Source organism: Chelonia mydas, chromosome 6, assembly GCF_015237465.2.
Source record: "Chelonia mydas isolate rCheMyd1 chromosome 6, rCheMyd1.pri.v2, whole genome shotgun sequence".
NCBI classification, from domain to species: domain Eukaryota; kingdom Metazoa; phylum Chordata; order Testudines; family Cheloniidae; genus Chelonia; species Chelonia mydas.
In genome coordinates this window covers 84084788-84101369 of record NC_051246.2, presented here as the reverse complement: position 1 = coordinate 84101369, position 16582 = coordinate 84084788, and the positions used below count along the sequence as shown (strand labels likewise).

Below are 16582 nucleotides of genomic sequence, written 5' to 3'. Positions count from 1 at the left end.
TTTAAAGAGTCCTTAGTGTAACTGAGACGAGGCCCAGTATGTGTGGATTCTGTTAAGAGCAGGCTTGGAACTCTGCCTAACTACCAATTCACACATAAGGAATAAATGGAGATCTGTTACTTCCATCTCCAGTAGTAACATGGAGAATTGATATGTCCTCCTGTAGGTTTTGCCATGTAACATCTGGCAAAGAAATTTTTAAAAAATATCATTTTCATCTTTTTCTTTCTTATAAATGCTTTCTGCTTAATTCAGTAATGAATTGGCATGAATATTTTAAACCAACAGTTTCCCTTTGAGTTTGTGTAAAGACATTGGGTTTAATGTCTCAAGTTACAAAATTCTCTTTCCTTCATCACAAACATTTTGTTGGTGTTCATATATTTTAAAAATTTTTTTTTTTTTTAGTCCTGGATTCCTTCGATTTGTGAGAGTTTTGTGTGGTATGTCTTCGGATGAAAGAAAAGCATTTCTCCAGTTCACTACTGGCTGTTCAACACTCCCACCAGGAGGACTGGCTAACCTACATCCCCGGCTCACTGTTGTGCGCAAGGTATAGGCTCTTTAGGGTACCTCTGAACTTAAGCTTTTTGCTTACAAAAAAACTACATCTGCCACTTAAATAAAACACACTGTTAATCTTATAGTTCCTCATCAACACTCAATATTTTCTGTTAGCCTTTCAATGCTAAACTCCACTCCAACTCTTCTCCAACTCTGTACTCTCGTATATATTCTCATAAAAAGGAACTAAGGAAATGTGTATGTAAACTAAGTATACTTCAATCTCTCCTAGCCTTTATTTGGTTGATATCCCCATCCTTTAGCATCTCATTGTTTTTACGTATGAAGTAGAGCTGGGTGGGAAACAGTTTTCCCATCTTGTGAAAATTTTCAGAGATTTCAAAAAATTTCCCTTTTCACATTGGGGCAAAACTGAAACCTTTTGAAATTTTTTCATCAGAATTAAGAGAGAGAGAGAGAGAGAGCGCGCACCATCCCAGAGTATCCAGTAGCCCAGTGGGAGAGGAAACCACTTGATATGTGGGACACTCAGGTTCAAGTCCTTGCTCTTGCCTGATTTAGAATAGGTACTTGAACCTCGATTTCCCACATCCCAGATGTGTACTGTAATCACTGGGCTATTTGGTGTTCTGGGATGGGTTCCTTTCTCCCTCCCTCCCTCTCTGACTACAAATTCCTGGACCTGGGAAATCTTTCCAAAGAGAGTTACACTAAAACTGATACATTCCTGCAAAAAGTTTCAGTTGTGGCAATTTGGAATTTCACAACAACAACAAAATCTGTGAAAAAATTCCCAACCAACTCTAGCATGAAGTGGATTGTAAATTTGACAGAGGAGAAAGGACCTATGTATTTTTATCATGTACGTATAATACAATAAACTATAGCAGTACATAAATAATAATCATCCTTCCCTATTCTCAGGTTGATGCTACAGATGCAAGTTATCCATCTGTGAATACCTGTGTGCATTACCTTAAATTGCCTGAGTATTCCTCTGAGGAGATTATGAGGGAGCGCCTGCTAGCTGCTACTATGGAAAAAGGCTTTCATCTCAATTGAATTGCTCTGTGCAACATGGGACATGAGAAACTGTTTGATATTAGTGAAGCCTCTTGTGTTTGTGTGCAGAAAATATGATCTCCACGCTGTGCTCTGATAAGACTTACCTTTTTTCCACCTGTGAGGCTTTAGGAACACGTGGAAAAAGTTTGTTAGCTGCTAATGACAAAACAAATCCGTGTAACTACACAGCCAGCAAGTAAATGGCACAGAACACTGTGTGATGCTTCAAGGGCTTGCACGACTGGAAATTAAGGTGGTTCTCTTTGACTGTTCCAAAGAGCAGATCTGCAGATTTTCAGTGTTCACTGATATAAATTTCTAAGTGTATTTGTGTAAAGTTTGTCATTTAATACCTTGTACACTACAGTTGCCATCACTGATCCCTGTTTTGCTGGCTTTAAACTAACTGGTCAAAAACTTGCTTCCTTAAATCTTAGAGTTAATGGGCATCACAAGCTTTTTTTTTCTTTTTTTTTTAATGGTGCCTGCACTATTGGCGTATTCTAGTGTTGTTTTTTCTTGGGGGGAGGGGGGGGTGTTTGTTTTTTGTTTTTGCATATAATCATGCACAACGTTTTTTTTTTTTTTCCTTTCAACTGGGTATATATTTTGATTTCTTAAATGCCCTGCTATAAAGATCAAATCCTTAAGTGTGTTTGTGCAGCTCAACAATAAAGCTATTAAAAAACAAAACAAAACACTGGTTCCTGGTGCAAGGCACACTTAAAGCAAGTTTTACTTTTGGTTGTACTTTCCTTGTATATTATAAACATTTATTTAACTTGTTGCAGTTTGAAATTTAAAAAAATTTCCAATGTGTATGCTCAACAATAATCATTAAAATGTTTGCAGCGTACAAAAGTGTCTCCTCTGAATATTTCTCTCATACTCCTCAAATATGAGTTACATAGACTAGATATCTTATTTTGATTTGGTCAAATGTAAGGGTTCTGAAAGCATTACTTTTGAAGAAATGTGCCTTATTTTTCTAAGTTTAAGAAAATAGAAATTGGGGTATAAGAGCAAATAAGTGACCTGTTCATTAGTGTGTCTGTTGGCTAAGCCAGGGCGTTCAGAGTTTTGCAGTGTAACTTTCTGAGAACTAGCACAGTGCTGTTTCAGTATTTTTCAGACATGATATGAATGATACTAAGTTTGCATATTGCATCAGGGTGAATGACTGTACCCCACAAGATGCAATTGATTAAAGTTTTTTGAGGGTGCAATGGCTGTCTTGATTGAACCATGTATTGTAATTTTGTTATGGTGGTCAGTGACTATTTATAAAGGTGAAGTAAATAAGATGTTATTACACTTTTAACAGAAGTGTCTTGAACCAATCAAAAGCTTATAAGAAAAATGCATATTTCTCAGTCCCCTTCATCGAATAGTCTTCAGCAGGGGGTGTTTCCCATTTCCAGATCAACTGCAGACAGACCAGATCTGTGCTCTGAGCCTGGGCTTGCCACTCAAAGAACACTCCCCAGAATTCTAGGCCTCCAACTAGCACACGTGCAGACTCTAGGGCTCCCTTTTGGAGAAGAGCTTTCACAGGATTTTTTAAAGTGTTTTTTGTTTTTGCTTTTGTTAACTGTTTCCTCATTGGTTTAGAGGGCTTCTTCCTCAAAACTGCTACGCTCAGGTCCAGAAGTTTTTTCAGGAGGGTTTGAAGAACAACCCTTTTCCTCCCGCACCTCTCTTCTGAGAAATGGCAGACACACAGCAGACCACAGGAACCCAGCTCACAGCTAGCGTGTGGGCAGCTTCCATGCAGAGATGGTTGAGCAGGCCCCACTGGTGTACTGAGACAGTTCAGCAGGCTTCCTGGAAGCTCCTTTCACCAAGTCCAGGGCAAAAATCAGTGGCATGGAGACAGGAGTAAGTAAGGAGTGAGGGTCAGACTGCCTGACAGGGAGGGTGCTAGAATGAAAATTCTATGCAGCTGATTGTACTTTTACCATTACCAAATGGATGTCTGGTGTAAGAACCAATGGGACCTACCTTCAATATGATAGTCTAAAAGGGAATGAAGATGGATAGTTTAAATATGGAGGTTTTCACCTCAATACCAGTCTGAACCTAGTTTACAGTACTAGGTGATTAGAAAATGAAAGTAATTACGAATTGAGTTCTTTAGGGACTTTTATGAAAGATGACGGACAGCTGTCCATGTCACAGTATTTCACTTAAAGACCAGTAATTGAGCTCTCTTTTACTGCTCCTAAAGATTTATAGATTAGTTTGGGTACATTTGGTCAGTACTAGGAAACTTACAAATCTGAGGCGCCTCTTCTGTAGATTTTATTCAAGACTTGGACAAGCAATGAATATAAAACATCTAATGGTAGGCTGAGGGTTGGGGGAAGAAAAGCTGTGGTGATTATGATCCCATTACTAACAATTGTGTGTGCTTCCCCAGCTGGCAGTTCTTTACACTGTGATGCTGCAGATGTGAAAGAATACTGATATTACCAACCAGAAACTGACGTGTAAGTGGAAAAAATACCATAGTGAAAAGGAGAACCTTTATTTTCAAGTTTATAAGCAAAATACTAAAACATTACACTAAGAAAATTAAACTACTAAAGGAGCAACTTCCTTTTGGGTATGATAAAGAACAATTAACCGTTGTTTTACCATTCTGATTCTTTTATTAACATCATAGAATTAAGTGTCCAAATAGTTTAGTTACAACTGCCATAGTATTCAGGAACCTTTATTACAGCCATCACTATAGTATTTGAGTGAACACAAACTTGACACTCGGTTCTATACAAAAGCATATAGGATAAACCTGTCCTTGTGCAGACTGAACCTAGTAGAAGATTGGTCATATCGGTACAGAAGTTCAAGAGCTTAAGATACATACTTACGAAAACAAATTTGAATGATAATATGGTATAAAATATTAAAGCAAGATCTGAAACAACTTTGGAATTATACTAATATTTTCTAACTCATCTTCTCCATCCCTTATTTCTGGAATGAAGGAGGTGAAGCCTGGTCCATACCTAAAACTTAAGTTGACCTAGCTACATCACTCAGGGCTGTGCAATATAGTTAAGTCTAAACTCCACTGTAGACACAACTAGGTCCCGCCTCTCAAGTAGGTGGATTTACTACTGCAGCTGAAAGACCCTTTCTGTTGCTGTAGTAAATGTCTACAGTACAACGGCGTGTCTACAGCTGTGCTGCTGTAGCACTTGTAATGTAAACATACCCTGAGATGCATAGCCACAGACATACAAGGCTTCATGAATATTTTTCCCCTAACAGAATTACAAATACTAAAACAAAATGGTTACTTTTTAGAAAGACAAGTGCTGTGTCAACTGACATTTGCCTCTTTGAAAAAGAAGTTCCTGTTGGTCCCTCCTCAGTCCCAATTTTTACCTTTACGTTGGCATGGCATATTTTGTTCTAGGGTTGGAGGAGAAAGGAAGAGAAAATATGCATTAGATTTCTTTGCTTCAGTATGTTCCAGCCAGTTTAAAATACTGCAAGATTTCACCTTTGGAAATCTCAGAAAATAGCTGTAGGGATGTTCGTGAGGTTTTCAGAACGCTTTGTAAAATACGTTCCTCGGTAGGCTTGTTTCTTTCTAGCTTTCTGCCATTTTGTCAAGAACAAATAGAGGTGCAAGAATTCTATTCTTGTTGGTTTCCACAATGCAGCCATTTAACACCATTTCATCCAAAATTATATGCACTCGATCCAAGTTGAACATTATCTAGAAACATTTCAAGTTAAGTAATTTTTACTTACAAGTATTGAACAGTGTAAAGACTAATTCAGAAGAAAATCTTCACTGCCTTTGTCACAAGCATTTAATGTTCTCAACCCTCTTCTCTGATTAAAACTTACAAGTGTGGGTATTTGTAAATCTGCACTTTGAGATTAGGTTAAATTTATTTCAGTAGCACGAATACCCTTGTCAGACGTAATGTTTTTCACCATCTTATTGTGTTAGTCACATGTTGAAGTGTCAGTGGGAACGGATAACTGCAGTTGTCTCTCTTAGAGAAGATGAGGCACTGAAAGTGCAACATAATTTGAACAATTAATATCTGGACAAATTTTTTGGATAGATCTTGTCTAAGTTCACTGCCAGTTCACGGCTGGATTTTATGGAAAAAATAGTTTCTGCTTACCACAGATACAAAATGCAATCAGTAAGATACCACAAACTTGACTGTGACTATGAATAATGCTAAGGGTATGTCTACACTGCACCTGGGAGAGTCCCTCCCAGCTAGTGTAGACAGACACACTAGCTGTTCTTGAGTTAGCATCAAGGTTGCAGTGTGGATGTTGCAGTATGGGTGGTGGCACAGGCTAGCCATCTGAATACATCACGATCATGTTGCTAGTTTTAGTGTGGTGTTAGAACTAGCGCGGGAGAGGCATGCTCTCAGCTGCAGTGTAGACAGACCCTAAAAGCACATCTGTGTACTCTGCATTTCCATTAAACAAGATAATTCTTAAGTCTGTTCACTTCTGACTGATACCAGCATTTTCAAGGCTGACCATTGTGTACTTTTTTTCCCCCTCACCGTAACACCACTTATTTGGCCTAATGGAAAAATCAAGTTTCTAGTTTTATAAGCTGATATGCTATTAGTCTATTGTAATTTACACAGAGGATAGCTAAGAGTGATTTCATTAATTTACACTCCTTTGTTAAGGAATAAAATTTAATAAAGGTTTCATTTTAAAAATGATTTTAAATGTACTTAGCACCTTCAAGATTTGCCTAGTGAAATGAGGCAGCTGAAAGGCAAAAATCTGAAACTATACAAATGTGTGTCCTTTTGAGCCATATGAAACTCCTCCATTAACGTATCTTAACTGCTTTGGCCTTGGCAAATAAATAAGTTTTATACCAGCAAAAAAGTGTTCTGTACACACCAGTATTCATTGAACAAATGTGATGTGAGAAAAGTGGGGGTTAAGTAAAACACGTCCTGCTTTTCCTATTTATCTCTATTCTGTTAAATAGAAATTGACATTAAAAACTACTTGGTATCATGGCTGTCTCCATGATTCAGCACAATCTACAGGGGAAGAAGTTAAACCTCTCTTCTGCCTTGTCCCCACCTGTTGCTGCTCTTCAGTCTTTCCCTCTGCTCAACAGATCAATCACAGTTTCAGCTTCACTCCTTGTAGTTCTTGGCTGTATGTTGGGAATTCTGTTTATTGCAGTGGAGCCAGAAAGAAACTTCACATTCCAATTTGCAAACACATCTTTCAACAGTTTGGGGATGGTGGTTTTTTTGTTTGGTTTGGTTTTTTGCACCTTCACTACTGCCTCCTGGAACTTGCTTGCCATGAATGTTGTTTGATAGTATGGCATGAGCTCAGAAAGACAGGTGGTCAGATTTAGTTCTATTACTCTGCATTCACACTAGTGGAACTCCACTGTCTGTGTACTCCTTCTGGCCCAAGTTTTCAAAGCTACTTAGGGTATGTCTATACTAAAAATGCTACAGCAGCACAGCTGTAGTGCTTCAGTGTAGACACTCTACAGTGATTGGAGGAATTCTGCTGCTGCTGTGGTTAATTCACCTCCCCTAGAGGCAGTACCTAGGATGATGGAAGAATTCTTCTGTCTACCTGGCACTGCCTACAGTGGGGATTACAGTGGCATAATGACAATGACATAGTCTCTCTGGGGTGTGGATTTTTCACACCCCCACAGCGATGTAGCTATGCTTATGTAAGTTTTCAGTGTGGACCAGGTGCATGGATCAGCATTCACATCACACTCCCCATCACTACCAGTCCCAGGCCAGGGAAGCTAATGATCCAAGCAGACAAAATTCGGTGATGAATCCTGGTCATGTGCCACTTGAGGCATACGCTAAGAAATGTAGATTAGCCCTAAGTCACTTAGGTCTTGCAGGCGAGTGGAGCAACACCTACATACCTTTAAAATCTGGACCTCTGCATTTAATTTAGCCTATGCAGCTTGCAGGCTACAGAAGTTGTTGTAGTTGGCTCTCCATATGATACTTTTCAAAGAATGTCACTATCTTGCAAGGAATATTTTAGTGTGGAAACAGTTACAGCATGAGTACAATAATTTGAAAACGTATGGAAAACAGAATTAGCCATTCTTAAGTTCCCATTCAGCATCACTACTGTGATGCAATGCTGTACGTGTAGGAAGGAGGGCCTATTAAATTCAGATATTAATCTACAGCACTTCCCTGAATAGTCCTAAAATGCCACTACAAACTTTTTAAATTTTAGCTTTGTACCAAAGCCAAGTCATTTACACTGTCTGACAGAACTCTCATGGGAAAAACCCATCCAATCTTTAAAATAGCAAGACCCACACACAGAGCTCCTAGATCCTAAAATTTAACAGGGAAAATATCTCAAGTGAAACCAGGTACAGGAGGAGAACTCACACTCTCTAGACCAGTTTCTCTGGATTACCCTCCCTGAAAAAACCACACATCAGAGTGAGATCAGTGATTAATTTCTGAAAGTGTTTGTATGTCACCTGAGAAAGATTACCCTCCCCCCCTTTTCCAAACCCCAGGTGCCTTGTAGCAGGTTCACTCACAGATAGCATTAGAGAAGAAATTTCAGCTTGTTTCAAAATTAATGGCATTGACTTTCCCTTTTAAGTTAGCATTTTAAAAAAGCTAAAACATACTTAATGGCTAGAGGCACATTTTTGTTACAGGGAGTGAAGTGGTGTCACATCTTTCCACCTGTAACATGCTAGCCCCTCCCTGCGAGGCAACATTCCACAGCTACTCAGCCCTCATTCCACCAGCAGCTGTCTCACCTGTGGCCTGAATTTGGCTAGCAGCTACCATTCCAGAGAGATTGCACACCTTGATTCTGGTAAGTCTCCAAGTTTCCTTTGCAATTCTATTCCCACCTTATTTTCCCATGCTGCTCCTGGCAAACATTCAGCTTTAGACAATGAGCAATCTTGGCTCATTTCTCCTTTCCTGCAAGTCTCATGATGCCGGTCCTCTGCTGTTACATCCTTCTATACACACACTTAGACATTTCATTCTGACTGTACCCAGGCCACTGTGGGGACATCTGTCTATCATCTTCCTAGCTCTTCTAACCAGAAGCCCCCCTCCTGTTTGGCAAGAGACCCACACAACAGGGTGTAAATCATCCAACCTGTGGATGAATCCTGCATCAAGAGTAGAAAGTAAATCTACCAGATCAACTAGTGTGGGGAAAGGCTGGGCAAGGTGTGTACTTTGACATCTAAATCTAGCTTAGCCTTTACTAAAGGGCCACTTCCAGTGACGTTCCTGCTCTATTGCGCATAAAGATCTGTGTAAAAGTCTTGTATTAGTAAGACTGCAGCTATGCATTCAAAGACTTAAAAAACCTGGGGGGAAGGGGAAATTTTGTTAATTTTAACATATAAATAAAGTTCTCCGATTTCAATGGAAGTTAGGAGCCTAAATACCTTTGGGGATCTGGGCCATAATGTGCTGATCTGAAGCGCTCATAATAAATTATAGGTTGGTATATATGCTGAGCTCCATGTATCCTAGCCTGTGTGGGAGGTGAATTGTATGGGCCCTGGGGGCCCACCTGCCACCCCGGAGCGTCCCTGCCTACCCTGAGCAGCGGATCGCTGTCCCCCGCAGCTCCATGCTGCACTCCCTCGCTGGCTGCCGCTGGCAACAAGGGAGTGGTGCTGGGGGCAGGCTGAGGCAGCTGCTGCACCTGCAGGGGAAGGAGGCGCATGGTAGCCACCCTGCGACTCTAAGGGTGCGGGGCTTATCTTGGCTGGATCTCCTGAGCAGCAGCTTGGGGCGGGGGGGAGGTTGGGTGTGTGTCGTGCTGGGGAGGGCTCCCCCGCAGCTCGCTGCTGCTGGTGGGGAGGGCTGGGGGGAGTTCTCTCTGGCCCCTCTGCCCCGGGGCAGCCTGCCTGCTGCACCCCAAACTCCTCATCCCTGGCCCAGCCCCAAGCCCCACACCCAGCACCCAAACTCCCACCCCCCAAAGCCCACATCCCTCCCGCACGCAAACTTCTGCCCAGAGCCTGCACCCCAAACCTCCTCCCACACCCAAACTCCCTCCCAGAGCCTTAGGCAGATGTGTGTGTGTGGGGGAGCGGAGTTGGGACTTGGACCCGTTCTGGGCACCACCAAAAATTATACAAATTTGCCACCCCTGCTAGCCTGCATGTTGAAGAAAAGGCCATTCCAAGTATGTAGATACATATTAAGGTAGGTCTCTAGGTGCTGTGCAGGGTGTGACTTGGAGAGCTGCCTCTACAGAGGACCTCCTCTCTTCCTTTCTTCTTGTACCTGGCATAAGCCCTATTAGTAAAACTGCACATAAATTAATCCCTTGTAAAAGTTACCTTGCAATAGTGGCACTTTCTAATCCTATTCATGAGTATTTAAGGCACGCATACTAAAATGAAGTAAGTACAATAAATTATCTTGCTTTCCCTCTACCCCCCATCACTTTACCATGCAGCAACAGTGAAATAAGCAGATATGCTCGCCATCTGGCTTTGAATTCTGGCGCATCGAGATGCGGGTGCAAATGTACTTATCAAAGAGAATATTTTCTCCTTCACAAGGTGGCACCATTTAAAGTATCTGAGGGTTTTCTTTGATTTGAGGATAGGGGAATGGGTGCATGTGGTCTAAATGGGCAATGAGGAGAAGCCAGTACCTTATGAGCAGCCAGCTTTCCCCGGAACACTACCAAGTGATCTGCAGACCACAGCTTGAGTACTTAGGTGACAGACAATTTGCCTCTAAGTAACTGATGTACAACATAGATTTCCTTCATGGCCATTCATTTTCAACCACAAGTTAGATTCGCTATTTTTGCTGGTAGGGAGGGATTCACAAGGGGGACTGAAGCACCTAATTGCTACTTTAGGTGCTTATATCTATCATTTAGGCACCACTGCCACTCTCAAAACCCCAAATTCAAGTCCCTGCACTATATCAGGCAGAGTGGGAATTTGATTCCTGGTCTCCACATCCTGGGTGAGTACCCTAAACCACTGGGCTAAAGGTGGTTGGTGGTGGGGAGGGAGATTCCTGCTCCTCAGTTTTTCTTGACAAATGGCTGACTTGACCTAAGCACCTAACTCCAGGAGTGGGTTCCTGGCTCTGAATCCCAAGTGGAGGGAGGTGCCTCCTTCCAGCCCATACTTACGTACCTAGGCCCAGATCCACAGGCTCCTAACTTACGCTGATTTCAAAGGAAGTTAGGTGCCTAAACACCTGTGTGAATCTGGCCTCTAACTCCTTTTGAGTGGCCCCACTCCACCGCATTTCCTACTGGCTAGTGTAGGTACCTCCCTGCTCAATGTGTTGGCTTTTGTGGATCCCATTCGTAGGTGCCTAACTTCCCAGGTGTTGTGCAGGGAGTCTGGTCACTTCGCTCAGGATTGTGAATTCTACTAGGCGCCAAGGCACCTAAATGTTAGGCACTGAAGTGCTCAAGTCCCCCTTGTGAATCCCACCCCTATAATCCTCTAACATCTCACTACTTGACTTTATCATTACGAATGATCATTCTTATTAAGTAACTTCTGGACTATCTACTGGCCTGGAAATTTCAGTCACTGAAAGCACTTTATGCTTCCTGAACATCTCTGCCTCAGAAGGCTATATTAAAATCATTACATCTCTGCTATTAAGTAGGAGACTGACTGTACTTGTAAATTCCAGAATGTTTGTCTGATCCTGATGTTAGAGCACTAACGGTTGGCTCCTCCTCTGATTATACATTCTGGATGGAGGGTTGAAAACTGACTGATCACAGTCAAGGTGAAAGTCTGGTGGGAGAGCCTTTAGCTGGTTCAATACATCATGATCCTGGAGAGGACTTCTCTCTTATTGTGATAATTATTTGAAATTAATACTACTAGGTTTCCATTTTATCCAATTCTTTTACAGTGTAAATTGAAGTATATACTTATAAACATTGAGCCTGAACTATTCATTGAACCAACACTGTAACATTATAATTTTCCTCCTGATTACTTAAAATTGCCCAAACTTAAAGTTTGAAACTGCTACTTTGGTGGACATTAAAGTGTCTGATGGATTCAGCTGGGAAATTCCCTATATCAGTGTTTTTCAGTTGTCCCAGAAATAAACAGTAGGCTAATCACAATGGGACTCAATGATTTTCTTAACTCAGGAAATTGGTCTCCAGACTCTTGGTTCTCTGGGGATCCAGACAGAAACCTGAACATAAACACCTGTTTTTTTCACAGGCTAATATCTGGTTCAGAACAAAGCTTGTTCTGTCAATTTAAACTGTAGAAAACCAACTTTTCTTAATTTTAACAACTCCTACACATAACAGCATCTAGTCTACACCAAACTGCTGTGATAACACTTTCAATTGTCACTTTCTTAATCCTTGTAGTGACTCATCACAGCCAGAAAGTGGCTTCTACGCCATCTGAACTGCAGCTGTTTAAGAGCTTAATAAAATTCAACCCATTTAAGCTCTGGTTCTGTGTATAAAAAAATCAGAGATATTAACTCGCTAAACAGAAACATTTCATTATCAATGGTATTAACACTGTTGTCCATTTAAATGGTCCATCAGCACATCTGGTAGCAGTTGTTTTAAAAACATATTTAAAATATAGTTCTGGAAATATCATGATCTTTGCTTCATGTGGATTCTTAATTATGTGCAGAATGACTAATTCCCAGACTAAAAGTGGAAACTTGTCTCAACCATTATCTAGACTCTTTACATATAAAAGTTGCTCTCAAAACAAATGGCTACTCAGAACTTAATAAAATAAAGTGGTTGTCTAAAATATCACCCTTTAATTGACTAGTGCCAATAGTTTTCATTGTTGCTACGTGCAATATGTTTAAAGCTGTGATCTTGCAACCGCTTACTTACACAAAAGTTTAGGCACATGAGTAACACCCATGGAAATCAGCAATTGGGTTACTTGTGCTTAAAGTTAAGCAGGCACACACATAAATGTTTTCAGGAATGTGGCCTTGGAGAATATATTAAAACATTAATTTGATGGAAAATGCTGGTAAAAATATGACTAAATATATGTTCATACAGCCTGCCTCTTAACTTGTCTTATTTTAAATTTGCTAGGAAAAGCTTGGATCCAGCCCTTTGCTTTTAATGAAAGTTACACTGACTTTTCCTGTTAAGTTTACATTATTAAAAATGATAACACTTTTGGGGCAGTAAACAACTTAAACCTTAGCATTAACTTGGAAGGTTCTTTTGCTTTCACATAGTTTTTTTGGCCTAGAGTAAAGTATATATTGTTCTTTGTAGCAGAAACAGCAGGATTTTTACATCCATTTCCTTACAGTAGTTGATTGGTTAAGAGGCTGGAGGGCAGATTTGCGTGACACATACAGGCTTTTAGTTGGGACCAGGAATTAAGTTCTCTTGCAATATATAATCTCTACAGAGACTTGGAAACTGGAGTTATTGCTTGTGTTCAGATTGGAGGATAGTGGTTTCCTATGGATTGTTGCACATCTTCTTTTAGCTGGGATTCCTGTAACAACATAGTTGGGTGCTCTAAATAGTATTAGTATTTAATTGTGGGTTTGCTAATTTATTGGGAATATTTTTGCACTTAGTTTGGGTTTTCTTGGTCTTTGACCCCTTTTTTCAAAGATGTAGAGTGGGTTTGAGAGCAGTTGGGGCTAAAGAACAGCAGGATAAATGGGTATAGACAGATTGTAGAATCTGGCTCAGATACAAGGTACATGCTTCCATCAAGGCCGATTTCCCTGGATGAAGGTTACATCTAAGGAACTGCAACTTGCCTTTTTTCAGACTGGGGTAGAGTCTTTTATAGATTGTGGGGCTTTCGCAATATTTAAGAATAATTACAAATACTAAATTGGATTACTTAATTCTTGGCCCCAAATTTAAATCGTTAAAAGTGCAGCAAGAGATGTAAGATGCAAATAAAGTGTGCTATTGTTCCCACTGTTACATAAAACGGGCAGTCTGACAGCATTAACGCTGCGGATGGAAACGTCACTTTGCTTTTCCTGATTTTTTTTTTTTTAATTTGATTTTAAATGTGTAACCTTAATGTACCTTTAATGTATGCTTTACATTTTAATATGATCATTTAGCAGGACTTCCCAGCATTTACTAATAATGTGCTTTTGCAATATAGGGTAATGTATGTGTCTCAGCTATAGAGTTCTACACTGCAGATTGGTGCTGCCATTTTCTTTCACATGTAGCTATTATACCAATATATAGATTGCTTGGAGTTAGGGACTCAATCAAACAATGCCTTCAATGGAAGGGTGTGGGTACTTAGCACCTCATGGAAAGGAGAGCTCTTAGTGAATTTGGAATATGTGGTAATCACCATTCTGATTATTTTTCTTTGCAATTTTAAAATGTTTGTTGGATCATGTTATCGTCAGTTCTTTATTATCATCTTGTTTTCAACATTAAGTAGACACGATCACTTTTAAAACCAAATTCATGTGGATTTGTATACATCAGTGTTACCATAGAGACAGGAAATCATCACAGGCTCTAGCCAGATGCCCAGTCTATTACACGATATATCTTGTGTATGTGTTTGCTGCTACTGACATTCACATTGTATTTCTTCATCAGATATTTTGAATTAAACTTGAGTCAGCTCAGGCTACTTGGCAACAGAAATGATTTGTTCCCAGGCCGTGACTGTTATTTTACATGCTACAAATGGCATTTTGATGAAATAGTTTGCGCTGCACTAACAACTAAGACACGTGTAGTCCAAATGTTACACTGTTCTCTATTTATCTGCTATTTAAATTGCTATAAAAAATAAATGCTAATCTGAATGGTTCACATCACCATCACCGCCACTTATACAGGCACATGTTCACACTTCACTCAGCATACTGAGGAATTGGCTTTTAGTTTTTTCTATACACTGTAGCCCACAAAGGTTCTTCCTTTCTCTAAACGAGACAGGAATTTTTTAGCTTGTCGGGAAAATGTTTTAAAATAAAACTGCTTCTCTCCAAAAAGAGTGTACTGGTGTACTACAAAATTAAAGATAAGAGGCCTAATACATCAGTGGAGATACACCAGACTTTGAATTTGGCCTAGTATAGTTGTACTAGCAAGATTTGAGAACCTTTTCTTAATATTATCAAATAAGATAATTTATATGCTCCCTAAATTCCATAAACCCCTCTTCAAATTTACAGACAAGTCTATTAGGCTGGTTTACAATTGGAGATTTGACCCATTGCTGAAAATGATTTTCTCATGGGGTCTCTCTGACAGAGGTGAAATGGGTTTAAGGGCTAGCACAGGATCTCAGCACACTGAACCAGTATTGAAAATCGTCTTCAGTTTACACCAGCGTTCCCCTAAACTCTGTAATCACACACCCTGTTAAGTAATGCATGCAGCAGGTTGCCAGGTGTCCATCTCTCAGCTACTAACTGTGCCAACAGAGTGTATGTGTGAGAGAGAGAGAGTGTGTGTGTGTAAAAATCTGATTAATCTTATCCATGCATTAGTTAGAAAATTCCTCATAGTGTGAAAATTCTGACAAAAGGCAATTCGTATTCACAGGGATGGCACCACCTAAATGATTTCACGTTCAAATTTGGATAAATACATATACAAAATATAGCCATATTGGGGCATAAGTAGCCATTTGTACATATAATTATCCAAATTATACACTTAGTCCCCAACTCAAAGCACTTATGCACATAATTAAGTCCATCTCTCCTCAGCAAAGTACTTAAATAAGCACATGTTTAAGTACATACAAAAATGTAAGCGCACAATTGTCTGTGGACCTCAAGACTCCCCTTATGAAAACAGGATCCCATAAGGCAGATATTTCATCCACCAGTCTTTGGTTTCAATTTGGGGGAACTTTCCTGGTGTTAATTTATGTTCCATGAATGCAACACAGACAGTGTACTGTTTTTTTTAATGCTACTAGAGAGTTCCAGTGAAGTTCCCTAGCTTATGTGTAGATCGACATGCTTTTAAGAAGTTATAGGAAAAAACTATATATGATGCCTTTTGCTGCCTTAGTAAAGAAGTGTAAGAAAAATAACAAAAAATAACAAATAACAAAAATGTTTCTATATTTTAGCTATATATTACTCCTTGAATAAGGCATCTAAGTAACATTCTGAGTAGTTGAGTGGAGGGTGGTTAAGTGTGTGCAAAGACCATGTCATTTCAATCATTGCTGCTGTCATGATCGATACCCAAGATTCCCCATCAAGGGCATACTCCTGTTCCCATTGATGGCAACAGCAAAACTCCCACTGACTTCTATAGAAGCAGGATCATCGTCCATGTTTAATCCTGTAATAGTGGTAACCTTTTTCTAATGTGGCCGAAGGCACTACGGTGATAAATACCTTGCCAATAACAAAGAAAGTTAAATTTATAAAAAATAGTGAAACAAAAAAGCAAACCAAAAAATAACCCGTCTCACTTCTCTGTATCCAAACATGATTATACAGTTGTTCTTGGTAAATAAGCCCTGCATCTCATTTAACAAGTTACCTTCAGAAAAAAATTGCTCCACACCAGTATTGTCTTTATGTTGCTACTGAGATTTTAAATAGAAGGTTCCTCATTAGCAGCTGCCGCCTTTGCTGCTGGACCCCAGGAGTGTGCTACTTACTCTAACTGCAATATTCATTTGTTAAATCATAACATGGTACTGCTTTATCTTGAATGTCTGCCAAGTAGTACTACAAGGCAATAAGAACAGGTATACAGAAAATGACAAATGGATTGGTGGTGATACTGGAAAGGATACATCTAATTCACTCTGGAAGAAAAAAGATAGGTGGGTATCAGTTTTAGTCAGATAAGGTGAATTATCATTTACCTCATGGTCATTACGCATTACATACCACTTCTCCTTTGGATGAAAAAGGAAAGGCCTGTCAGAGCACAGATATAAAATTCCAAGACAGCTTGCTTTTCTGTAGTGGTTTGTGCAGGTCCGTGCTCAGTG

General features: G+C 39.8%; 2 protein-coding genes across 19 annotated transcripts in view; one reads left to right on the top strand and one right to left on the bottom strand.

Moving 5' to 3' along the window:
- Nucleotides 1-2446, top strand: part of HECTD1 (HECT domain E3 ubiquitin protein ligase 1) — a 101596-nt gene extending 99150 nt beyond the window's left edge. For all 10 annotated transcript variants that reach the window (XM_037900540.2, XM_037900541.2, XM_043548695.1 and 7 more), the window contains 2 exons: nt 409-553; nt 1450-2446. In XM_037900540.2, coding sequence (XP_037756468.1) covers nt 409-553; nt 1450-1587 — 283 coding nt within the window. In that variant the 3' untranslated portion in view covers nt 1588-2446. The remainder of the gene's footprint in view (nt 1-408; nt 554-1449) is intronic.
- Nucleotides 2447-4101: 1655 nt separating this feature from the next.
- Nucleotides 4102-16582, bottom strand: part of AP4S1 (adaptor related protein complex 4 subunit sigma 1) — a 38525-nt gene continuing 26044 nt past the window's right edge. For 4 of the 9 annotated variants that reach the window (XM_043548704.1, XM_043548703.1, XM_037900556.2 and 1 more), the window contains 2 exons: nt 16382-16393; nt 4102-5320 (listed from right to left, as the gene is read on the bottom strand). In XM_043548704.1, coding sequence (XP_043404639.1) covers nt 5192-5320; nt 16382-16393 — 141 coding nt within the window. In that variant the 3' untranslated portion in view covers nt 4102-5191. Of the gene's footprint in view, nt 5321-16381; nt 16487-16582 lie in introns of all 9 variants that reach the window. The other 5 variants (XM_037900555.2, XM_037900553.2, XM_037900552.2 and 2 more) reach the window with 2 other exon arrangements.